This window comes from Microcaecilia unicolor, chromosome 13 (assembly GCF_901765095.1).
Source record: "Microcaecilia unicolor chromosome 13, aMicUni1.1, whole genome shotgun sequence".
NCBI lineage: Eukaryota > Metazoa > Chordata > Amphibia > Gymnophiona > Siphonopidae > Microcaecilia > Microcaecilia unicolor.
In genome coordinates, this window is record NC_044043.1 from 62,649,766 (window position 1) to 62,676,968 (window position 27,203).

Here is a 27,203-nt window from a genome sequence, read left to right on the forward strand (position 1 = left end):
ATGAGTTCTTTGCCTCGGTCTTCACTGAAGAAGATTTGGGAGGGATACCAGTGCCAGACAGGGTATTCGAGGCTGACGAGTCGGAAAAACTTAATGAAATATCTGTAAACCTGGAAGACATAATGGAGTAGTTCTGCAAACTGAAGAGTAGCAAATCTCCTGGACCGGATGGTATTCATCCCAGGGTACAGATAGAACTAAAAAATGAGCTGGCAGAGCTACTGTTAGTGATTTGTAATTTATCCTTAAAATCGAGCGTGGTACTGGAAGATTGCAGGGTGGCCAATGTAACGCCGATATTTAAAAAAGGTTCCAGAGGAAATCCGGGAAATTATAGACTGGTGAGTCTTGAGGTCGATGCCGAGCAAAATGGTAGAGACTATTATCAAGAACAAAATTACAGAGCACATTCAAAAGCATGGACTAATGGGACAAAGTCAACATGGATTTAGTGAAGGGAAGTCTTGCCTCACCAATCTGCTGCATTTCTTTGAAGGGGTAAACAAACGTGGACAAAGATGAGCCGGTTGATATTGTGTATCTAGATTTTCAGAAGGCGTTTGATAAAGTCCCTCATGAAAGACTACAGAGGAAATTAGAGGGACATGGGATCGGAGGTAAAGTCTTGCTGTGGATTAAAAACTGGTTGAAGGATAGGAAACCTAGAGTAGGGTTAAAAGGTCAATATTCGCAATGGAGAAGGGTAGTTAGTGGGGTCCCTCAGGGATCTGTGCTGGGACCTCTGCTTTTTAACATATTCATAAATGACCTAGAGATGGGGGTAACTAGTAAGGTAATCAAATTGGCTGATGACACAAAGTTATTCAAAGTCGTCAAATCACGGGAAGATTGTGAAAAATTACAAGAGGACCTTACGAGACTGGGAGACTGGGCATCTAAATGGCAGATGACGTTTAATGTGAACAAGTGCAAAGTGATGCATATGGGAAAGAGGAACCCAAACTATAACTACATCATGCAGGGTTAGGAGTCACGGACCAAGAAAGGGATCTAAGTGTCATCGTTGATGATATGTTGAAACCTTCTGCTCAATGTGCTGCTGCGGCTAGAAAAGCAAATAGAATGTTGGGTATTATTAGGAAAGGGATGGAAAACAAAAATGAGGATATTATTCTGCCATTGTATCGCTCCATGGTGCGACCGCACCTCGAGTATTGTGTTCAATTCTGGTCGCCGCACCTCAAAAAAGATATAGTGGAATTAGAAAAGGTGCAGAGAAGGGCAACAAAGATGATACAGGGGATGGGACGACTTCCCTATGAGGAAAGGCTGAAGAGGCTGGGGCTCTTCAGCTTGTAGAAAAGGCGGCTGAGGGGAGATATGATAGAGGTCTATAAGATAATGAGTGGAATGGAACGGGTCGATGTGGAGCGTCTGTTTATGCTTTCCAAAAATACTAGGACAAGGGGGCATGCGATGAAGCTGCAGTGTAGTAAATTTAAAAAGAATCGTAGGAAAGTTTTCTTCACTCAACGCATAGTTAGACTCTGGAATTCATTGCCGGAAAAAGTGGTTAAGGCGGTTGACTTAGCAGATTTTAACGGCTTCCTGGAGGAAAAGGCCATAGATTGTTATTGAATGGACGTGGGAATAATCCACTGTTTCTGGGATGGGCGGGACAAATTGTTTGTTCTTTTGACTGCTGTCGGAGACAGGGTGCTGGGCTCGATGGACCCTTAGTCTGTCCCAGCATGGCGATGCTTATGTATGTAATAGGTCCTGACAAGCATGCAACCTTAAAGAACCATCAGCACATACTTTAACCTGCATCATTTTGAACCCCTCCCCCAACCCTCATAAATTATGCTGGTAATCTAGTGACCCCCACCTCTCACCCCCACCCTTCCTACACACTCCTGTCTCCCATCTTAAAGGTGCATTGAGAGGGGGCTTACTAGACCACCAGGGTCATTTGTGGGGGTTGGGGGCTGTCACCACTGTTGTGAGGTTGAAGGGGTGCTGTCACTATCTAGGGAGTCAGGGATGGAACTGCACTTGGGCCATTTCATTGATCTAAGTGAAGTGTCACATTTCACTTTGAAGCACACACTTCTCCCACATTGCATCTTAATGTCAGCCTTGGAACGCTTTGCCAAAAAAGTTGAGAATGATTACGTTTTGGAAGAAATTGAAGTCATACCTTTTTAAACAGGCCTTCTCCTCCTTTAACTTTAAAGGGTACAGTTAAATAACTGGGTGTATGAAGTGACAAATGTATTATCAGATCAGACCTACAGATAATAGCTCTCTGGCATTGAGTCTCAGGTCCCCCAGCTACTTGGTATTACCTCTTGTGTGATAGTTCAGAAAGAATCTAAAAGCACACCACAAATATGACGGCCAGCTGTGTGTAACAGTGCCAGAAAAATATAATGCACAAGGATTATTATTTAAAACACTCTTATCCCCCACTACCACTCTAGGTGGCTTACAATATAAAAATACATAAAACATTGGAATAAATATAAAATAAACTGAAATATAAAGTAATCATGTCTTTATAACACATATAAATAAAATATAGGCAGTCAACCAAAAACAAATAGTTAATGTTAATCAACAATTTCTTCTCCTACATTTTCTTCAGTTGAACTGTCTCCTTGTTGAAAGATAGTTCCTGACTTAACTGATGAGGGAGGTAGTACATATATAGCCAGATGGCTGTCTGTTCCCTTCTGCCAGCCTCTGAGGCTGGGGCTGGTGAATCTGCTGGGGAGGTCTGTGAAGTAAGGCTGCAAAGTTTATGCAGAATCCTACCCTGAAAATAGTGGCAGAGCCACACCACAGCTAGTCAGTTTTAAATTAGCCTTGTAATCCCTTCCGCCTGTTGGATAAGTGTGTGAAAACTCACCCCTCTCCTTGGGGCTGGGATAGGGAAGAAGAGTTTGGGTTGTAGCAGAACCACAATTCACTTTTAGGTTTGGCACATACTCTGTTGTCCTTGGACATTGTGCTGCTGAGATGCTCTAATTGATATCAGTACAAAGAGGAGAGTATTCTGTAATTTTGTATTGGTGCTGGTAGCTGAGTTCTATATCACAGGCTAGAAATCTTGTAATTGGATGAAACAGCAAATTTATGATGATTGTTGCTGATTCAGGCCTAAAAATCTAAGGAAGTGTATCTGTTAATAAAGATACGGCATACTTAGTTTAGTTTATTTGAAGTTGGTTATACCACATTACATCTAAAGTCAAGGGCAAAACAAAGCAGTTTGCAATTGCAGCACTGTAAGTCCAAAGGGGGAGAAAAAAAATTACAATCCAAAGGAAGGAAGAAAAAAGCAAAGTAACAGAAGACAGAGAAAAAAATAGGTAAATAGATAAGAATTTGAGCCTTCTAGTTAGCACCACTTGTTTCCCCAAAAGATGGGTTTTCAAAGCTGCTTTAAAATGCAAATGATTCACCTCTGTATGTAATGAACTTGGAAGAGTATTCAATTCTTGTGGATCAAAGCAGCAACTGCAGTATTTCTTGTTGTATTGAGGCAGTACCTAGTAGGCAGTGGAGAGCAAACTGATGAATGTAGTGCATTGGGTTGGAAAAGGAGAACACTAAGGAATGAATAAAGAAATGAATTTGCTCTACTTCTTTCCTCTGATGTAGTTTTGGATGAGGTGGAGGTGAAGGAGTGGATTTGTGTAAGAAGTAGAGAATGACACGGGGACAAAGTTTGTCCCTGCCCGTCCCCACTGGTTCTGTCCCCGCCCCATTCCCATGGGCTCTGTCCTCATCTGCAGAAGCTTCGAACACTTATGATTTTATATTTAAATCTTTTTATTAAAGTATAAGAAGGAACAATATGCTGTGCAACTGTTGTTTATAAATCATAAATAGAAAGCAACGAGCAACTATAATAACCACCCCCCCCCCCCCCACCCTCTACCAGCCCCAACAATAGCTGACTTCTACTACCCCAAGGAATTCTAATCCACTCTGTTAAAATGTTCAGGGGTACAAAATACAACCCATTCTGTATGCCCTAGAGGGGGAGAGAGATATGCCCTACGAAGCATTGTTATGATTTTTTAATCTGTGGATGAATAAGAAGTCATCAACAATCTCAGGATTCAGTCTAGCTCTCTTGTCTTTCACATTCCTTCAATAGAAGATGTCTTTTTAGAAGATATGCTGGTAGCAGGAATGTACAGGATCCCTCCATGCAAATTTTGCTAGTTGTGGCCAGCATGTTTGCCTGTTTTTCCAAAAAATCTAAATATCGTGATCTGCATCACTCATGCATAAATAACAGTCCAGTTCATTAACAGAGTTCAAAGTAGAAAATGACATGAGAAAAAAAGTTTGCCCCTGTCCCCACAGGCTCTGTCCCCACCCCTGTTGGATCTGTACCCATTCCGTTTCCTCGGCTCTGCCCTGCCCTGCCCCATCCCCGCGGGCTCTGTCCCTGTTACCGCCAGTCCTTTTCCTCGTGTCATTCTCTAGTAAGAAGCAAGAGTGACCTAGTGGTTAGAGCAATGAACTAAGAACCAGTGTTCAAATTCCACCCCCCTTCCCCCCCCCCCCCCCCCCCCCCCCCCCCCCGTCCTTCTTTGTGACTTTGGAAATTCATGTTCTCTGATGTTGCCTCAGGTACCCATTTAAATTGGAAGTTCTTTGGAGCAGGGACTTACTGTATCTGAATACTAGGAAGGTTATGAAGCTTATTTGGAAAGATGAGCAAAAACAAATTTCCATATCCAAAACATGGTGTGGGTGCCCATGTTAAATCCTTTTGATTTATATGTCCTCCCATATCTCACTTTTTTTTAAATATTTTTTATTTTCATAGTTAAACCTTGCAAAGAAGAAGGAAGCTATTCTCCAAGGGTTTATGGAAGGTCCTCTGCTGTTTAAACCTACCTACAAGTTTGACTTGCATTCTAATACATATGACACGAGGTAAGGAGCGCAATGGAAGAGTAATAAGATAAGTAGTTTCATGCACTGGGTCTTTCTTACATTTCTCTGTATAGAGCTGTGTACACTTTGTAGTGTGTCAGAAACATTAGCAGTTCACTGCAGCTCAAACAATTATGAGAATGATTTTGGGTAGCCTGTGCAGTTGTAAATTATTCAGCTACTTTTACCACAGATACTTTGTTAATTTTCAAAGGGAACTACACAGGTATCTTCCTTTTTGAACAGTAGTTATCGTATAGTATGTGAGCTAAAAGTGTTTTCTCCTATCCATTTGGGCGACTAAGTATAGAAGTACACATAGTTTTGAAATTGCTACATGTGAAGGCTATTTTATTCCCTAACCCAAAGGAGTGTACTTTTCTTATTGTGGCTGGGATATATGTGTGTTGTGATCATCATAAGTATATTCTATCTATTCTGAGGAGTACAATTTTCAGACAATTCACCAAAGTGTCTTTGAAAGTTATCCTTCCCATGTAACAATGTATTGATTTGAGATGTGGGAGAGAGAATGTGGATGGAAGTGAACATTAGTGGGTCAGCACATATACATTCAAATAGCTGTTTGTGATACTATGTGGGAATAAAGTGTGTGGAATATCATGTTCTAGATTTTATGTTGCCCTCCTCCAAACAATAAACTAGGATGCCTTAAAACATAACAGCAGAACAGTGTATTTGGAATGTATAGAAGTATGTAAGTGTTTAATGACAAAAGGATTGTGTATAAAGACTAGGACCTACACTTATCTGGATAATATTGGGGTGAGTAAACATTATTTGCTGCTCCTTCCTTGAAAAATTGCTGCATTGATCATTCTTTGTATTTCAGGAGAAAGAAGACACTGTTTGGGTTTAAGTAAGAGCTGCCTAATTCCCTCCATACAGTAACATTTCAGGATCTCTTCTCTGCTTTCAGCCTTCATATGTTAGGGTTTGGGAATGCAGGGGCTAAAATGAGAAATGGGCTATTCCATAGGGTGGAGAATTATGCAGAAAGCAAATCGTACCATACTTACAGCAGAGCAGAAATGCTGCAATGTTAAGAACTCTCTTAGATTGTAATTCCATCACCTCTCAAAATATCAACAGTTTCTGTCTCTTAAAATCACTCCCTCCATGGCCTGTGGAACATTTCTTGCCTGCCAGCTGAAGCCCTGCGTTTTGGCGCTTACGAACGAATGAGTAGGTACAGTGTGGGTGGGCAAATTCATGATCATACTTGAATTATTACAATATTTTTTCAAAGCAGCAAATTCCTATCAGGAGACAGATTCTTAGTGCAGAACAGTGAGAATGAGGGGCAGAAGGTCCAAGCAGGGCAAATAAAGTTTGGGTGTGCTTAGTATTTGCAAGTGGACCAGCAGTGAGAAGCATGGGTGGGAAATGGAGATGCAGGCCAGAAGGAGGGAGGAAGGTAGGTTTTTCCCTGTTTAGTATTGCTGTATCCTTATTCCCAATGAATGTTAATAATGATTTGAAGGAGACGGAAGTAATGACCTTTAGATGAAAAATTCAAAACTAACAGTTTTACTAACCTATCCCACCTCATATTGGTTGTGGACTCTAGTCCAACTTTCCTGGCTGTTTTTTTTTTTTCTTTTCCTGCACTATAAGCTTTTCTGTGGATGGAGTTGCTTAGATCTATTCATTTTTCTTTTGCACATTGATTTTCTGGTTGTTTACCTGGTGCCATCTCTAAGAAAAAACTCTAAAATATCCAGGGAGCTGCATTTAAGATCATTACAAAGTCGTAAACCATATACCAATTTTTTCATATGGTCATTCTTTCTGGGAAATAAGCTTGTGTTTCCACACATATCTGTTCATATTGTAATGGAATTCTGTGCAAATAAAAATGCACCAGAAAATTGAGATTCATTTTATTCTCGCTATGAACAGTGTTAACCTTCAATGCCATATGTAAGGGGGAAAAAATCACCCCAGACACCAACTTTTCCATTGCTCAAGGTAATTGGACATGGGAAGACATAGTCTCTATTTAAGGGCTTTAGCAGAAGGAAATAACTGTGAACTCAATCTCCTCAAATATTGCTGGAAAAACTAGAAATATTTGGGAGCTAATCACATTGCCTCAGTTTATGTCTCTGTGTCTGGGTTGTTGATACAAGAGAAAGCAACCTTTTTGCCCTACTGCTCAGTTCTTCAGAGGATTCAAAGGTAGGTAAGTCTTAACTTGCCTTTCCTCCTAGCCCTGAGAAAGGAGATAATCAAAATAGGCTAGAGAGATTTTCCCTTAAACAATAGTGGTTAGGTAGGAGCACAAAGTTAACAGGTCTACTTCTTGGTTGCAGCCTTGCTCCAATTTCTGTCCTTTTGTGTACAGAAATATTTGCCATGTTGAGGTTTGTTTATTTTTCAAAAATTCTCAATCACCATAGGGTCAGAGTGAGTTAAAAAAAATTCATAAATAACAAGAATAGACAAGAAAATTAACACATTATTATAAAAATACATGCAGGAATCATAAAAGCTTAAAACAGACATTAAGGGGGTAAGTCTATGAAGTATGTATAAACAATTGCATGCCAATCAATCCCTGGATTCTATATAGTGTGACTTAAGTTGTGTGCGCGCGCAATCCAGTCGTATTCTGGATTTGTGCACACAACTTAGTTAACATGACAGTCAGCGCCGATAATTGCCACTTAATTATTGATACTAATTGGCATTAATTAGAATGTACATTCAGAACTGTCTAAACGTATTCTATAATGTGATGCATGTAAATTCTAAGTCGCATAGTTGAACAGGGGGTATAACCGTGGGCGTGGAACGGGCGGGTTGGCGTTTCTAAAATCTATGTGTGTTGTTATAGAATACACCTGATCCATGGCTAATTTACCAAATTACTTGGTGTAACTGCCCGTGACTAAATTTAATCGTGTGGACAGATCCTCGGCGTATTCTATAAACCACGTGGAAATTTAGGCTTTATTCTATAATTTAGGTATACTTTGTAGAATATGCCTAGATGTATTTCATTTCAGCGCCAATTTTTTTTAGGCGTGATATATAGACTCTGGTCCCATTTATGTAAATCATTATAGTAATGGAATATAACTGTACAGTTTGTATGCCCATGCACATGTAAGTGCCAAAATTCTGCCTAAGCGCTGTTCTTTTGGTACATGCATGTCTTATATGGCATGTATTTTACAGGTAGGCATACACATAGGCGAGACTCATTTATTCATGTAACATATGGCAACTATAACTTACACATGTATCTCCAGCACTTAGACACACTCACACCATCTCTGTGGTTGGTGTAAGTGTTCCCACCTAAATTATAGGTGTGTATTTTTGCTGTCACAATCGTATTCTGTTAAGGAATGTAGGCACTTGTGATCCTTTTTAGAATAGACTGCTGCTAGGCAGCTTCTGGGTGCCTATTTGTAGGTACACAGTTAATTACCTCCTAAATGCTTCCTTAAATAAGTAAGTAATCAAGCCACTTTGAAATACAGGAAGATTCTTCACAGCACCAATCTCGTTAAGCAAACACTTTCCAAAGGAAAGGTATGTAAATAGAAAATGCTCAAAGTCACATTGTTTGGTGTCTCTCCATATATGTAAGGGAGGAGTCTTAAATATTTTGAGAACACTGCCCAACTGATCTAGCAGGTGCATGGGCCTACAACAATGTGGAGGTGATAATTTAAAAGGTTTTGTGCAGTCTGTAAATGCTTGTTTTGAGATAAATATGCAACAATTATTCTGTGCTCTATTGAATGTATTTTATGTGTTTAGCATTTTTAATTTTTGGAACTTGCAGAGGATGAAGTTCTTAGGATCGATTAGAATATAAATGCCACAAACAACACGCTAGTGAAGTATAAATAAGATTGATTGTACTAAAATAGGGGTGTGGATGTACTAGTCTTATTCACAACAATTTATTCAAAAAGAAGTACATTGCTGTAATTCAAGTTGGATCATAGTCTAGTAGTCTATAAATGATTTCAATGCATAGCATCAAAATTATGGCCTTAAATCTGAAGAATTTCATATTGTTGACTTAAAAACTCAATCAGGGTAGTTCTATAAATTGACACCTCAGTCTATGTGCCCCAATGCTGTGAGCTTACTGCCAATTCTGTAATGGCATCTTGGCACCAAGATTTCATTATAGAATACTAGTGTAAGCCAGCATTGGTGCACCCATATGTAGGCATGCCCTCTTATGCCATGTCAATGGCAGGTGTAAGTTGGCACACAATTTATGGTATTCTATTAACTACATGCTAACTGGGAAAATGCCCATTCTCCGCCAAAGTGTGCACCCTCTTGCAGTTAAACACAGTGGCTACCTTAGGTGCTACCTTATAGAATCAAGCCTGTCAATTAATGGCGCTTCTTACACAAGTAAGGGGTGCATAGCTCTAGGTATTAGCAATGGTGTTCCTGGGGGGGGGGGGGCGGTGGGTGCAGTCTGCCCCGGGTGCATGCCGCTGGGGGGGGGGTGTGCCTCGCGCACCTGTCCTCCGTTGTTCCATGCTTCTTCTCTGCCCCAGAACAGGTTACTTCCTGTTCCGGGGCAGAGAAGAAGCATGGAACAACGGAGGACAGGCGCACCCGGCGGGGGGGGGGGGTTTCCTTCGTGGGGGGTCCTTTCGCTCGGGGGGGGGTCCGCGCTGTCACCCGGGGGGCGGGGCGCATCGGCGATCCGCCCCGGGTGCCAGCCCCCCCTAGGAACGCCACTGGGTATTAGCTTATGGAATTGCCCTGATTATGCTATGGACTGGTAGGGATAAAATTATTCTTATCCAAAAAGGACCTGTCCAGTGGAATTAAGACTTTTTCTGACTTTGGTTATTTGGAGATGATATGTCTTGACAGTTTTTTTTTTTTTTAAATGACTGGAGTCTTTTTTATATATGTGATTGATAATTGATGTCAAGAAGCAATCCTTTCAAAAAGGAAGTATTTAGAAAACTGATAAATTTTACAATTTTAGGAATAATTTGGTCAAAGTTGGATTGAACTTGTTACATAAAAAAAGATGTATTTAAAAAATTAGACTGGCCCTATGGTTATTCTCTCAACTGTTGTTTTTTTTTTTTTTTTTTAAATTTCAACGCTTTTATTGATGACATTGCAAAATAGTTACCACATTCCATTTTTCTCTCAACTGGTTTAAAATACATTTCTGAACCTGCATGTAATCCATAATTTTCTGCTGAGAATTTGACTGATTCTTTGTGACAACCTTCCATCTATCACATTCTCAATTAATCAGTTATCATGGCATCTGTTCCCTCTTCCTTTGTACATGTTGGGATGACACACCACTGCTCTGAAAACTGTCATTGGACTCTAGCAGCCTGGTTAGCTGTTGTTCCATCTCACTCCTCCCTTTCATATTCAAACTTCTTGAACACATTGTTCATATTTGTTGCCTTTAGGTTCACTTTCATCTCAAATTGTTCTAGATCCATTAAAGTCTGACTTGCTCTTGACATTTCACTGAAGCTTCCCTTTCCAAAGTCTCAAATGATCTCCTTTATAATCAAGGCCAAAGGCCTTCACTCTGTCCTCATTCTCGTTGACTTGTCTGCTTTTTTGACACTAATTACCATCTACTCATTGACATACTGTAGTCAATTGGACATCTTTACCCTTTTCTATCTTGGACTTCTTGCTTCTGCCAACATGCTTTCAGTATATCCTCTGATGGTTCTCAGCAGTGTCTAGGGCTGTCCTCTTTTCTGTCTACACTTGTTCCCTCAGTGCTCCAGTCTTCTCTGTACTATTTTTATGCACATGAGTCCCAGATCTACCTCTGTATACCAGATATTTTACCAAGAATCGGTCCCATATTTCAAACAGCTTAGTTAACATCTCTCTCTGGATGTCCCACCATCACCTTTAAGCTTAAAATGGGCAAGACACAACTCCTTACCTTTCAATCCAAACCCACTTCCCTCCTTATCTGTCTCTATTGATGGCATTCTCATCCATCCAGTTACCTCAGTTCATAACTTTGGCGTGATTTTTTTCATGCATTTCTCTCCTTTGTGCACATTCAAAACACTGCTAAAACACAATAAGGTACGTATTCAGCTGGCAGTGGTGAGCTGGCACCATCATTGAATATCCAGGTTTATGTGGCCAGTGCTCTTATGTGGGTTAAGGGCAATATTCAGCACTTAAGCATCACTGTATAAAGATAGGACTGTTATATACATTTGGCCACCTAACTTAAGTGCTGAATACCAGCACTTTACCAAATAACTACCTAAGTTCCAGCTCCACCCCTAGACCATCTATAGCAGCGTTTCCCAAACTGTGCGCCGCAGCACACTCACAGGGGTGCCGCTCAAGGTGATGGGCGATAAGGGTATTGGTCATGTGCATACTGCCACCATGCAGCTGGCCTGTAGCTTGGGAGAGAGCACAAGCCTGCAAGAGCAACAAATCCTTGCTTCCCACCGCCACCCGACACACAGTTCACCCAAAGCTGCAGCTAAGAAACAATGCAGCAGTGATTCATAATCATTGCGTCTGCTGCATCCCGCCCTGACATCACTTCCTGTTTTCTTAATGGCGGGACGCGGCAGAGGGAAGCCTGCAGGGCTGACGCAGGCAGAGAATATGAATTGTTGCTGTGGCCAGTGACACCTCAGAGTGGGACAGGGTTCATAGAGAGAGGCAGATGCCATTAAAATGACTCTCCAGCAAGCCCAGGTATTTTTCTCACATTGCAAAGCTGGCAAAGCCACTCACAGACCTTCTGTCACAACTTCCCACACCCATCCTCTCCCTCAATTCCCTTCAAAATCTCCTCCTGTTTTCTCCATACTCACTACCCTTCACTCTCCTCCTCCTCCCCCACTCTCTTGAAATCCCCTGTCCCTCAAATGAGCAGGCTTGGGGCTCAGCCTTGTTATTGGCCCCTTGCCTACTACTCATTTAACCACATAGGGGCCCTAATATGTATGATTTTAAGACTAAATGATATTTATGAACATTATCACATTGCACTTATCTAATATAATAATTTGCACCTCCAACGTTCTGATGCTGACTCCGTGGCAGTGAAGCCGTGTAGTGTTCGTAGGGTTCATAATCGCCCCGCCCTCAAGGGAACTCTGTATAGTTGCCAGCTCCCGCGCCTCCCTCCCTCTCTCTCTGTGCCCTCCAAGCACGACCTGTCCTCCGGCAGCCCCTCACCTTCCTAAGTGCTGGCTGCATTTTAAAAATTCTTACCTTGGGGTGCGGCATCCACAGTGAAGGCGAGCGGCGCTTCACACTGCCTTCACATGTGTCTCAGCTCTGCCTCTGGTCCTGCCCTTCCGGAAACTGGAAATAAGGGCGGGGGGGGGGGGGGGGTCGTCCTGGAACTTGGAGGGAGAGAGAGAGGTGCGGAGGTGTGGAACTCGGTTGAGAATGGGGGGCATGGAACTCGGAGGGGAGGGAGGGGTCCTGGAACTCAAAGGGGACGGGAGAGGAGGGAGGGGGTCCTGGAACTCAAAGGGGAGGGGGGCCTGGAACTCACAGGGGAGAGAGATGGAGGGAGGGGGGCCCTGGATATGGGTGGCTGGAGGAGAGGCCAGGGGAGAATGCAGGATTGATGCACATGTAGGGGGGGAGGGCAAGGGACAGAGGAGAATTGCTGCACCACGATGGATGGAGGGGGCAGGGGAGAGATGCTGCAAATGGATGGATGAAGGGGGCAGGGCACAGAGGATGTTTGCTGCATATGGATGAATGCAGGGGAGAGAGCATAATTGGAGGACACAGGACACACACTATACTCTCTCACTCAGACAGACACAAACATTCTGTCTCTCAATCACACACACTCTCTCTGTCTCTGACACACACTCTTTCTCTCTCACACATACTCATTCTCTTTTACATACTCATTCACTCTCTCACACATACTCATAAACTCTCACACATACTCTCTCCTAACAGTTCCCTTAAAAACATAACTGCCATTAGAGGACAACCTTGCTAGCGCCCGTTTCATTTCTTTCAGAAATGGGCTTTTTTTTTACTAGTTTTTAATAATTTCAAAATTTTGAAGGTAGTATGCAAATTGCTTGCCTCTGATGTAGTAGCAATAAGCCGCCGGCAGTGGGGGAGGGGGCTGGGGGCAACTGTTAGATATTTCTTTTGACTTAAGGGTGCCATGAAAAAAATGTCTAACACACTAAGGGTGCCTTGAACCGAGAAAGTTTGGGAGCCAATGATCTATAGAGTAACCAGCTTTCAGTTTAGCCAGAGATGGCAGTGAATTTTTAGAATTATGCAATTAAACTGATTTTAATTTCATACGTTTTTTGAAACATTGACCTCCAGGTCTTTTTTTTAATTCTTGTGCTTTGCTATAGTTATACATAATGAGATCAATAATAAAATGTCCATATAGACGCATACACTTTGGTTACTTTTTTCTCCTGAAGTTTGCCCCAATAATGAAAACAAAACTTAAGGATTTGATTTATTAGTGACTGCAGGATTTGCATCTGCTTTTTTTCTTGGAAACAAGTATATATTTGAACATGCCATGTGCATGCATTATTTCTCTCTTCTGACCTAGTAGACACACCTTGGAAAACGCCTCCAGACATGTAATCACTATCTATGTTCAGGGTGGACAATTTAAGCAGCCCAGTTCTGCAGAGAAAATGCTGTTTACCTGCAGAAATGGCTTTGAACATTGCCCACCCTATCACCAAGTGGCTCATCTTACAGAATATAGACTGCTTCTTACTTCATTTCCTCTCTTTTATCTTATTTTGTACTCCAGATGGGTTTGTTTTGCATGTACCACAACATGCATGAATCTCATTTATAAGCCAAAGTGTGTGGAAAATAATTTCACTCTGATTTACTGCTAGTGCTCATTTTGCACTGTGCCAAAGAGTTCATAGGGTGTAATAGATACAGGCAACACATATCTAGGTATTAGGAAGCTTTTTTATTTATTTATTTATTTATTTATTTATTTATTTTATTAATGAGGCTGGTGGCACTCAATAAAATTGACAGAATTTGAATTTGTTTCTAAGACCTTTTCTGGTTTCTGATTACATTTTTTGGTACTTGAGAATCTCCTTCTCCATAAGTTGAATGGAATAGTTGCTTAGTAGTGACACTGCAGTGCTGTTCTTTCTTTTTCTTCTTTACTACATTGAGGCTCCATGGTGTTCTTTCTACCTACTAGGGACCTTTCTAAGAAAAGAGAGGAGTATGGATACAGAAAAGCTTAAGCACAGCATTACTTTCATTTTGTAATGAAAGTGCATGTGTATGCTTTGAAGATGATGGTGCAGTTTAATAATTCCTGCTAACATTAAGTAGATCAGATTGTCTCATATTAGGGTGTGGTCCAGTAACTGATTTCAGTTTTTTTCACTCTCTCCTTACCTGTTCTACACAAAGTGAAAAAAAGCGTAAACCAGCTTGGACTGATCGTATTCTATGGAAATTGAAGAATGTTTCTCAAGTATCAGAAGAAGACAAGAAGTCAGAGGAAGATCCAGTATTTACAGTGACTTTGAAAAACTACATCAGTCATATGTGCTATGGTATCAGTGATCATAAACCAGTGACTGGAACCTTTATGCTACAGGTATTAGTTTTGTGTCATATTCGTACCCTAATGCTCAGAATTTAGAAATATTTATGTACAGACCTTGCATGCTGCCTATTCATTTTCTATAGTTTCCTTCTGTCCTTACTGAATGGCCAGCTTATATCTTTATATCCAGCATTTCCTACTGCAAGACTCTAGGAATAATTAATCATCATAACCAGGAACTGAATTAATAATTTTTTTGTCTGAATTGAGCATAAAATTGATTGCTGCAATATTAGTTTCAGCAAAATGGATAGTTTGGGATTTTCCTGGGCAAAAAGATGTTGGTACAGAATAATAACACATTGTATTCAGTGTCAGCAAGGTACTGATTATATCTAACCGATGAGGGGAGGGGGTTGGGGAGAAAGTTAAAGAGACACCAGATTGCCAGGAGTCTTCAGCTGGCGGGACTTGGGGATCTGTGCCAGCCACAAGCCAGCTGTGCCACTGTTGGTTGGGCCTGGGCCCACCCATGGCATGGAGCAGCCATTTTAGAAATGTATATGTGGATAAAATGAGTGTCATGAGTCTGTCATCTTCCATGTGGAAGTGTCTATCCTATAATAGCCGTCCCATTTTATAAACCTATATATATGAGTGCCTTCAATAGAGGGAGGAAGTGATGTCACCAGAGAGTATGGAGCCAAGATAACAGCTCCATAGGGGCTGTGAGAAAAAGATTGGAAAAACCCTTACCCACCCTGGAGAAGAGCAAAAACTTGGTGAAAGAAATATGTCAACCTGGAGGTTACTGAAGAAATATAAATATACCAGAAAAGACCACTCAGAGTGCTGCGGGGGTAGCCTATTGCAGTGCAAGTGACTCAGGAATGGTGGCGACTATTTAAGAGTTGGGGAGGGGGGGAGAGTGATGGCGAGGGAGACCACAGTGAAGGCATTCTCACCTGAAAAAGACATGAATATGTGGATACTGGAGCTTAAAAGCAAAATGGAGGAAATATGAAGGGGCATGGTGGTGGCAATGGTAGACATGCAAACTGAGCTCAGGGAAATGGGGCAGTAGCGTGAGCAATTGGAGAGTAACGTGGAGCAATTGCAGAAGATGTGGCAAAGCTACTACAGCAATATGGTGTCTTAATAAGAGCCCATCAGGAGCTAGGTGATGATTTGGAAGACCTGTGGGTCATATTCAAAATGATTTAACCTGGCTGGTTAAATCACCTGTTTGGGACTAATTGCTCATTTTCAGTGGCAATTAACTGGTTAGTGCTTCTGAAAATGTCCAGTAAGCACCTAACTGCTATTCTAGGGGCAGAGTCCGCACTTAACCAGCCAAGGTAACCACATAAGTAGGACCGCATAAAAATCAGTGCTATATTTATGCAGTGCCCCATAGCTTCTTAAGTGCCGAATATTGCACTTAACCGGCTATGTTTTAGCCGGCTCTGCAAACCTGGAAGTTCAATGCTGAAGCCTGGACCTGGCCTGGCATTGAATTTTCAGGCATAACGCCGGCAGTGGTCAGCAAGATGCGTGTTGCTGACTGATCTTCAGGTCCTGGGAAAAAAATTCTTACAGATGTTAAGCCACTGATTCAGGGGCATTCCAGAAATGGAGAAATATAAGAACTGCCCAGAGGTGGTTAAAGACATTTGCTTGACAATTCTGTAACAAAACAATGGGCTTGAGCGGAAAAGGCAAGTGAAGGTAAAAGGAGCACACCACAGCTTGGGACTGCACAGAGACTCTTAGCCCCCAGATATTGTTACGTGCTTATGTGACTACACCATCAAATAGGAAATCCTGAGAAAGATGCAGTCTGGAAGAGAAATGTGCAGGAAAGAACTGACCATAAAAGTCTTTAAGGATTTGTCCTGGGAATCCCTCCAAAAATAACAAGAACTGAAGGATGTAATGCACTTGCTGTACAAAGAATTATAGATACAAATGGCTAACATAAGAGTAGCCGTACTGGGTCAGACCAATGGTCCATCTAGCCCAGTAGCCCAGTATCCTGTTTTCCAAACTAGCCACGCCAGGACACCTGACAGAAACCCAAATCATAGCAACACTCCATACAACAAATCCCAGGGCAAGCATTTGCTTCCCATGTCTGTCTCAATAGCAGACTATGGACTTTTCCTCCAGGAATTTGTCCAAACCTTTTTTTAAACCCATATACACTAACTGCTGTTACCACATCCTCCGGCAAAGAGTTCAAGAGCTTAACTATTTGTTGAGTGAAAAAATATTTCCTCTTATTTGTTTTAAAAGTATTTCCATGTAACTTCCTCGAGTGTCCCCTAGTCTTGGTACTTTTTGAATGAGTAAAAAATCTATGTACTTCTACTCGTTCTACACCACTCAGGATTTTGCAGACCTCAAACATATCTCCCCTCATCCGTCTGTTTTCCATGCTGAAGAGCCCTAACCTCTTTAGCCTTTCCTCATACGAGAGGACCCCCTTTATAATTTTGGTTTCTCTTCTTTGAACCTTTTCTAATTCCGCTATATCTTTTTTGAGATATGGTGACCAGAACTGAATGCAATACTCAAGGTGCAGATGCAACATGGATCGATACAAAGGCATTATAGTATTTTCGGTCTTATTCACCATCCCTTTCCTAATAATTCCTAGCATCCTGTTTGCTTTTTTGGCCGCCGCCACACACTGAGCAGAAGATTTCAGCATATTATCTATGACACCCTTTTTCTTGAGCGCTGACCCCCAAGGTGGACCCTAGCATCAGGTAGCTATAATTTGGATTATTCTTTTCAATGTGCATCACCTTGCATTTGTCCACATTAAATTTCATCTGCCGAGGAGATCACGTGATGTGCTGAAGAGAGCGGAGGTGGAATTGCTCTCCTCTCGGGCGGAACCCTCCCTGTCGCCATAAAAACGTCCGTTTCAACCTCAAAATTATAAACTTAAAGCGTACAGATAGTAGGAGTGCATGGACAGCTTTGTTACGCGCCTAGACACGAGGATGCCGCCGAAAAATGTAAAGAAAGAGGCTGAGAGGCCCCGCGCCGCGGAAAGCAAGATGGCGGCGAGCCCGCCGAAAGAGACGCCAGAGCCGATGTTCACAAATCAGCAACTGATACAAATAACAGAGGCGGTAAAATTGGCGCTGGATCCCCAGTTAAAACAGTTGGCCACTCAGTTAACGTCAGTAGAAAATCTACTCGCCGATACGACCAGGCGCACAGGCGAACTAGAACAAAGAGTGTCCGCCATAGAAGACGAAGGAGCCGGAACAACAACACAGCTTCAGGCATTGAGATCCCTGGTGCAAAAGCAATCCCAACAAATAGACGACCTTGAAAATCGCTCGTGACGAGCCAATTTGCGAATAGTAGGCATACCTGAGAATGTATCAGAGCGCCTACTACCTTCAGTGCTAGAAAAGTGGCTGCAAAATGAGTTTGCGTTGTCAGACGGAATGGGTGCCATTTGCCTCGAGCGAGCACACCGAGTGGGGCGGAAAATGGACAATAATCAGAAACCCAGGATGGTGATGGTAAAAGTACACAACTTCGTGCATAAGGTGGAAATTTTAAGAGGTGCCCGACTGAAACGAGAAACCTTGGCCTTCGAGGGCTCTCCGGTGAGGATCTACCAAGATTACTCCTACGCACTGCAAGAACGGAGGAGGGCCTACAGCCAGATTTGTACAACATTGGTGGAAGCGAACAAAAAATTCATGCTAATATACCCCGCTACGCTACGAGTCAATCACCAGGGCAAATGGCAAGTGTTCATGACCCCCAAAGAAGCTCAAGAATGGGCGGCAGAGACACTTCAGTCACAGCAAAGCAGAGATAAATAAATAAAGGACTAAAGAGAACAGACTCTGGATTTAAGCAGCAGGCAAAGCAGAGGCCCAGAGCCATCCAAGGAGGTATTGAAAAGGGGCCCACAGATAAAGTAAATGGCGGGGGAGGGGGAAGCCCCACATCATTGATCTCACTATTTCTCTCATATGTTAGGTGGGGGAAACAGAAGGGTTTGTACGGGGATGGGTAAGGAGTTAAGGGCGGGAGGGAAAGGGTGGGGCAGAAGGGTAGGAAGGGGGGAAGCAAGCAAGCATTGACCATGACACAACACATCTCTAAGAAGTCCCATAACACAACAAGAGAGACCTGGGTAAATAGAACAACTCACAGAGTCTCGGGTGAGGCTGGGCACCTGAGGCAGACATATAAATACTATTTGCCATATAGAGTCCCACAGACAAAAGCACATTAAAACCATCAGATTTGCCTCCTGGAATGTGGGAGGCATAACGACCCCAATAAAAAGGGCAAAAATCTTATCAAATCTAAAGAGACAGAAAGTAGATATCGGATGTCTCCAAGAGACAAGACTTACGCCAGAGGAGCATAACAAACTAAAAAGGCAGTGGGTGGGGGAGGTACACTCAGCATCCTCTGGGGATCGGAAAGGCGGAGTGGCAGTGCTGATAAGAAAAGGGATAGGTACAAAATCTGAATTAGTGAAAGCAGATCCAAAAGGGCGATATATTTTGGTGCGGATATGGGTACAACAGAGAAACTTCCTAATTCTGGGAATATATGGACCAAATATTTATGAAGCACAATTTTATCCTAATCTTGTTCAGATGTGCCTCCCATACAGACCTGGGCAGCTCCTGGTAATGGGAGATCTCAACCTAGTGGCAGATCCAAATGCAGACTGTTCAAACCCGAGAGTTGCTTCGAGAGGAGGACCAAGAGCGCATGTACTTAATTCCTTTAAGCGTTCACTCAATTTGGTAGACACTTGGCGTAGTTTACACCCTGGGGAGAGAGACTTTACTCACCTTTCCAGAGCACATGGCACACTTTCCAGAATAGATTACATATTAATAGCCCAGACCGCGTTTCCGTGGGTGCGGGCCGCTGAGATAGGCCCAGAGGAGATATCGGATCACTCCATAATATGGATAGACGTGGAGGTACCAGGGTTCTATCAGCAGGGTAGGAGTTGGAGATTCCCAAACTATTTGTCCCAGAATAGTGAATTCCAAGAGCATATCAAAAAGAAATGGGAGGACTATGTTCAGAATAATAGGGAACACATGGATCAGCCTGGTCTGTTCTGGAGTGCAGCTAAAGCCGTACTCAGAGGAGAGATAATAGCCTTTGTACACGCTCACAATAAAAAACAAACAATAGCAATAATGAGACTGGAACAATCCTTAAAAAAAGCAAAAGCCAGATATATCAAACAGCAGACTCAAGAACATAAAGACCAGCTTCGAGCAATGCAAGTGACGCTAAATGCCTTACTTCATGACCGAAGCAAGAGATACCTAGCATACCAGAAATTTAAATTTCGCAGGTTTGGAAACAGACCAGGGACGATGTTAGCAAACTTAGTGTCGGCGTGGGGACCACGCAAACCGATAATAGCCCTCCAAGATGAGACGGGTCTCCTGCAGAATAAGAGCGAAAGGATAGCCGAGATATTGACAAAATTTTTTTCTAGACTGTATAGTTCGCCTGAAGACCCAGAGGAAGGAGAAATACAAAAAATTTTGGAACAGGCAGAGCTCCCGAAATTAACAGACAGTGAGCGAGCAGTCCTAGAAGAACCACTAGAGGCTAGGGAGATACAGGAGGTGGTGAAGTCACTACCACTTGGATCTGCGCCGGGCCCGGATGGGTATACTGGGGAATTTTATAAAATTTTACCACTCTCATTTTACCCTGTCATTAGTGACTACTATGAACAAGTAGTTGGGGAGGGGCAGTTCCCACATCATGCAAACACAGCCTTGATCTCCCTGATCTTAAAACCTGGGAGGCCAGAGGGCCAGGCTGACTCATATAGGCCCATCTCATTACTCAATGTTGACCTAAAAATACTGGCCAGGATACTAGCAAATCGCCTGGCCGGGATTTTGCCCAGGTTGGTGGGGGAGGAGCAGGTGGGATTTGTTAAAACCAGACAGGCAGCCAAAAACGTGCGCAGACTACTATTAGCCATGGCGACTGGTCAGCTGACAAAAACCCCAACATCCATAATTTCACTTGACGCTGAAAAAGCATTTGATCAGGTGGGGTGGACATATTTGTTCCAAGTACTGAGGCATATGGGATTTGGGGGCTGGTATTACAGAGCTATAGAATCCTTGTATGCAAATCCGACTGCTTCGGTGATAGTAAATGGAGTTAAAGCAGAATCATTTGGAATATCCAGAGGCACTAGACAGGGATGTCCCCTATCCCCTACATTGTTTATCCTATCATTAGAACCCCTACTGAGACTTATAAAGAGAGCAGAGGGAATCCCCGGGGTGAAAGTTGGGGGGGATACTATAAAGGCCCTAGCGTTTGCAGACGACCTGATGATAATATCAACCTGCCCGATGAGCTCATTGGACCAACTGCTGAGCCTAACAAAGGAATTTGGGCAAGTCTCTGGTTTCAAGCTAAATAAAAAAAAGTCTCAAATAATGGATGTATATCCGAGAGGAACTCAGCAGGAGAAGGAAAGCTGCCCCATAGCCAGAGTGGAAGAGAAAATTAAATACCTTGGAACCAACATACCACAAGACCTATCTAAATTATACCAAGAAAATGTCGAGCCCTTGCTTGAGACCACTCGCATAAAACTCCAGTTGTGGGAGAAATATCCGCTGTCCCTTATGGGACGAATTGCTATTTATAACATGATGATAGTGCCAAAGTGGCTCTATAAATTTCAAACCCTTCCACTTTTTCTTAAGAAAGAAGATGAAAAACGCTTGCACCGGTATATACAGCGCTTTCTGTGGAAGGGAAGGAAAGCACGCCTCCCAGTACGGACGTTGCAAATACCAAGAGAATATGGAGGATTGGGATTGCTCAGCATCAGGTATCTTACAATAGCAAGTGGCATGCGACATATTTCTGATTGGTACAGATCAACCTCAGACTTTTCAGCAACAAATCTGGAAACAACATTAACTCAGGGAATACATTTCAGTAGCCTGTTGCATGTGGGAGGCGGTCAAGCTCCTAAAGTCCTACAACAATCGCATATAATGCCCACGGCAAGGGCGGTCTGGAAGTGGGTTTGCCGTCACCATCAATTCTCTGGACGAATTACGCCTTTTCAAGCAATTTGCAATAACCCACAATTCCTACCAGGAACTCTACACCGTAGATTTAACCAATGGCAGCAGAGAGGACTGGTATACTTACATCAGGTCTTGACATCAGAGGGGAGAATCAGGCCTTTCGTGGAGCTTCAGGCCCAGTTTAAATTTGATGAAAGAGATAGATTCTACTATTGGCAATTGAGACATTATATAAACAGCTTGCCCTGGGAATGCCTCACGGAAGATGTGCAGGAGGAGATATCCTCAGCCTTTTCATTTAAGGCACAGGGCAGAGTGTCATTGACAATGCATCACAGACATTTAAGAGACATGACAGAGGAAATAGATTATGTAGCTCTGGCCCAGGCGTGGACGGAGGAACTACAAATGACCTTAACGCCTCAAATACTACAGGAATACATTTATTCGACGCAAAAATCATCAAAGATGGTCCAATATTGTGAAATGGAATACAAATTTGCATTAAGAACTTACATTCCACCAAGGAGAGCCTTCCATATGGGCATATCTCCAGATGGAGCATGCCCAAAGTGCGGGACGCAGGGCGCGACACTAGGGCACATGTTCTGGACTTGCTCGAAAATACAAAGATTTTGGACCAGAGTAATACAAATGACATCCAGTATGTGGGGCGCCACATGGAAGAAAGGGCCGCTGTTGCTGTTCGGAAGGCCAAGGATAGTTCAACCAACTACAGCAGGCTTCAAGGGATTTACTTGTAGAGCTGTACTGGCAGCGAAAAAACTTATTCTCACAGAGTGGATTACAAACAAAGAACCGACTCTGCAGAAGTGGCGTGAGTTGTTAATGGATTACATGAAATTCGAAAAGAGATTAGCAGATTATAGAGGAGAACGGAGATTCACAGACAAAGACTTTTATAGACTATGGACCCCATTTTGGCAATCAATACCCCCAGGGGGTAGAGGACATATTTAAATATGTGAGAAATGGTCAATGTTACAATCAAGCAGAATAGTCTTTATTTAAAAGGGACGAGGGTGGGAGATGGGAGGAGGGGAGGGGGGATGGAGATGGGGATAGAGAGGGTGGAAGGGGGGGGGTAAGATTTAAAGAGTTAAATTTAAAGTTTGTGACTACACAGAATATTGTACTAAGGCTGGGAAGGGGTAAATTTCCCTAACCAGACCTGTGTATAACTTAGAGAATAGATTTGCATTGGAGAGAGAGAAGATTTTTGTTAAATGTTTTATTGTAACCATATGCAAAATAATAAACAAATTTTGAAATAAATAAGCTGTTAGAGAGATACCCCTCTCAGATATAGGTGAATTAATATCTTTTGTGTTGTAATGTTTGCAATGTTTATATACCGGAGTTTGCTATAATTAATGTTAAACTGGCAAATCACAAGGAGGAAGGGGAGGGGAAGGGGGAGGGGGGTTTAGGGGAGGGAGGGTAAGAGGGGTATAAAAGAAAAGCTTTAGCTTAAGGTCGATAGTTAAACAGTTACTGTTGAATTTGCATTATTGTCTAATGTTAATACCATGACTGTATGCTTGGAATTTAAGCTAATAAAAAAGATTTATACAAAAAAAAAAAAATAAATTTCATCTGCCATTTGGATGCCCAGTCTTCCAATTTCCTAAGGTCTTCCTGCAATATTTCACAGTCTGCATGTGTTTTAACAACCTTGAATAGTTTTGTACTATCTGCAAATTTGATCACATCACTCGTCGTCCCAATTTCCATATCATTTATAAATATGTTAAATAGTACCAGTCCCAGTACAGATCCCTGCAGCACTCCACTGTTCACCCTCCTCCGTTGAGAGAAATTACCATTTAACCCTACCCTCTGTTTTCTGTCCAATTCCTAATCCACACCAGAACCTTGCCTCCTATCCCATGACTCTTTAATTTTCTCAGGAGTCACTCATGAGAAACTTTTATCAAAAGCTTTATGAAAATCTAGATACACTGCATCAACCGACTCACCTTTAACCAAATGTTTATTCAAGCCTTCAAAGAAATGAAACAAATTGGTGCGGCAAGACTTCCCTTGGATTAACCCATGCTGACTCTGTCCCATTAAACTATGTTTGCCTACATGTTCTGTAATTTTATTCTTTGTAATAGTTTCCACTATTTTGCCCGGCACCGACGTCAGACTTACCGGTCTATAATTTCCCGGATCATCCTTAGAACCCTTTTTAAAAATGTACGTCATGTTGGCCACCCTCTAATCTTCACATATTATGGATGAGTTTAATGAGAGGTTACATATTACTAGCAGCAGATCAATTTCATTCTTGAGTTCTTTGAGTACCCTTGGATGTATGCCATCTGGTCCAGGTGATTTACTACTCTTTAATTAGTCAGTTTGGCTCAGTACATCTTAGGTTCACTGAGATTTCTTTCAGTTCCTCTGCATCATCACCCTTGAAAACCAATTCCAGTACAGGCAGATCTCTTACATCTTCTTCCATAAAGACAGAAACAATGGCCTTGTCCTGCCTGAGCACCCCTTTTGCTCCTTCGTGATCTAAAGGTCCCACGGATTCCCTCGCAGACTTTCTGCTTCTGATGTACCTGAAAAAGTTGTTGTTGTGAATTTATGCCTCTGCGGCAAGTTTCTCTTCATATTCTTTTTTAGCCTTCTTTGCCCTCCTCATGACTATAAAAGGCATATCTAGAAAAGTCAGGTCTGCATTGGAGGCCTGGAAAGTGTTGGTGGATTTAAAGGGCAGTTTTGTAAATGGGTGCTTTTAGTTACACGAGACTTGCACATGTATGTGCACTGCATGCTGTTCTTTAATAAAGCAGATAAGTGCATATCTGGAAGGGGGGGCATACACATGGGCAGAACTTGGTTCTGTCTACAGGTTATGTGCATACTGTAAGTTATTCACATTGCATGGTGCACTTAGTTGTGCCTATTTGTGCCTGCCGTTGACCTGGTGAATTGGTCACGCCTTAGTTTAGATGTGCAGTTCTGGTTTACACTAGCATTCTGTAATGGCATCTTGGCTCGCATATGCCATTATGGAATTGGTGTTCAACCCATGGTATTAACCTACCTAATTGGAGGTACCAAGTTAGAGACTTGCCCCTTAGGCTGTAACAATGTCCCAAAAGAAGCATGGTAAGAGCAAAGCATTCATTGCTCTTAAGGGAGCAATTGGAGCTACTCTTAAAAAAAAAAAAAAAAAAACTAGCTATGGTAAGGGTGAAAAATTAGGAAATTAAAGTGGACGAAATGGAATTTCAGAGAATACAGTTAAAGCAAACATTTCTTGAAAGTTAGGAACCATACAGGTAAGATGTTGGCCAGACACCTATGAGAAGAGGATCTTGCAGAAAATTAAAGGAAAGGGAGTTATATGCAGATAAGGAAATTAGGGATCAATTTGCAGAGTTTTACAGGGATGAAGGAGGGAAGCTTGAAGAGGTGTGTGATTGGTATTTGGATGCACCAATTAATAATCTGGAAGTGTTATGTTCGATTACAAATTTGAATGGAGACAAGGCACCGGGCCTAGATGGATTTCAGCTAACTTTATAAAACATTTGAAGGGGAAGCAGGAAGATTGTTAGCAAGAGTAGACAACTTATTAAATGGGGATTCACTCCCTCTTTCTAAGAGAGAGGCGGGGGATTACAGTGATACTGAAACCAGGGAAAGATACAGCAGTGTATGGATATTACAGACTGATCCCTTTATTAAACAAACAATTATATAAAAATAATAGTGAAAATTTAAGGGGGTATTACCTAAGGCGATACAATTCTAGACCAGTCCGGCTTTGTTCCTGGGAGACAAGTAGCTGATATCACACACAAATTTTCATTTGGTGTGGGCTGCCCAACAAAGTAAGGAAAAGATCATGCGGTTGGCAATGGATGTAGAAAAGGCATTCAGTCAGGTGAGCTGGGATTTCCTGTGGTGGTCATGCAGAAAATGGGTTTAGCAGAGAATTATTTTACACTAGTAAAAAAGGCCCATTTTTGTTAGAAATGAAATGGGCGCTAGCAAGGTTTTCCTCGGAGTGTATGTTTCAGAAAGAGCGTGTGTGAGAGATGGAGCGTGTCTGCTCAACAGGAGAAGCAGCAGCGGCCGGACAGAGTTAGAATTTGCGGCTGCGGGTGGTGAGGGTGTTGATGTGGGGGGGGGGGGGGATAGGGGGTTGGTGATGCGCCGGGGGGGGGGGTGTGGGGGGAAGGGTAGGGGCTTGGTGATGCGCCATTGCGATAGGGCTTGTATGATATGCTGGGGGGGGGGGGGACAGTTAGAGGTGTGTCGTAGGCAGAGGGAGAAGTAGGGAAACACTCCTCCCCCTGCGTGGCTTGTGGATTGGCAGGAGAGGGGCTTGTGTGATGGGGGGGGGGGGGGGACAGTTGGAGGTGTGTCGTAGGCAGGGGGAGAAGTACTCCTACTCCTCCCCCTGCCTGGGTCGTTGTTTGCTGCTGGCTGGGTCGGAGGAATAGGGAAACACTCCTCCCCCTGCCATTGTACACTCGCCGCAGCCAATTCGCTGCTCCCTGCTTCGCGGCTCCTCCCCTCTCCCTGACGTCACTATTATCTACTCCATCCATCTACCTCTGGCCGGAAACCACGGTTCCAGGCAGCCTCAGAACGTTGGAGGTGAGAATGATTAGAATATAGGATGAGTACAAACACAGCATGAAAACCTAGAAGCTAGGCTCCAAATAAATGAGGTACACTCAGATACTTTTAGGATTGAGAGGAAAACCAGACAGGGGTGCCCACTAGCCCCACTTTTATTTACTTTCTCTAAATCCCTAGTGGAGGGAATTAGAGGGAACCAAGATATTAGAGGGGTATACATGGTGGACTAGGAAAGTAACAGAGCTTTTTGCAGATGACGTACAAAATTTAGGGAGTATGGAATTGTAGCAGGTAAAACAGAGGCAATGGGGGAGAGAAAATGGAGCTTAGGTGCCAGTTCAAATGGACTTGTGGTAACACCGTAACTTGCCGAGTGAAAACAAATATTTATTAAAGGTGTCTGGTAATCCTGTTCGCTTCACAAGGAAGGAGAAATCAATACTCAGAATAGTTTCTGTAATATAACATGTCCTTGGGTGGCCTGCTCCTGCAGGGCCACAGCATTCATAAATGTCTTTCTCTTGGCAGCAGTTCTTGCTGGTCTCTGTCTTGGTCCCTGGCTCCAGAGTTAGTAGCACAGTCGCTAGCTGGCACCCAAGGTGGGCCTGCAGTTGACCAGGTCAAAACACAAACTCTTCAAGGCTCCAAGTTTAACTTAGCCTACCTGACCATGGTGGTTGCAGTTTCTCACCTTCAGGGTGGATGCGTCTTCATTAGGCATTAATTCTTCCCTCTGGGCCTCCTTTACCTAGCTGTGGCCTGGCCTTTTATACTTCCTGGGTCATGACCTCCCTGGATCCACCCTTCCCACATCACTTCCCCTTGGGCAGGGCTAGGGGTTTTAAGGTGGCCCTGACACTGTGAAGGAGGTTTAGAGGAAGTGGCAGTGTTCTATATACTCCCTCACAGGGCTAAAGGACTAATTAGATACCTGAGGGTAAAGCTAAGTAGGGATTTAAGTCAACTCTATATGAGCAATTACA

The 27,203-nt window shown here is 42.7% G+C and overlaps 1 protein-coding gene across 7 annotated transcripts in view; it reads left to right on the forward strand.

Annotated features, from left to right (window-relative positions):
- INPP5K (inositol polyphosphate-5-phosphatase K) overlaps positions 1-27,203 on the forward strand; it is a 78,663-nt gene that overhangs the window by 36,136 nt on the left and 15,324 nt on the right. For 6 of the 7 annotated variants that reach the window (XR_003944092.1, XM_030222255.1, XM_030222259.1 and 3 more), the window contains 3 exons: positions 4,811-4,920; positions 5,774-5,800; positions 14,359-14,548. Coding sequence is in view for 6 of the 7 variants with exons in the window: in XM_030222255.1 (XP_030078115.1) it covers positions 4,811-4,920; positions 5,774-5,800; positions 14,359-14,548 (327 nt within the window). In the remaining variant the exon portion in view is untranslated. The remainder of the gene's footprint in view (positions 1-4,810; positions 4,921-5,773; positions 5,801-14,358; positions 14,549-27,203) is intronic. The other variant, XM_030222258.1, reaches the window with a different exon arrangement.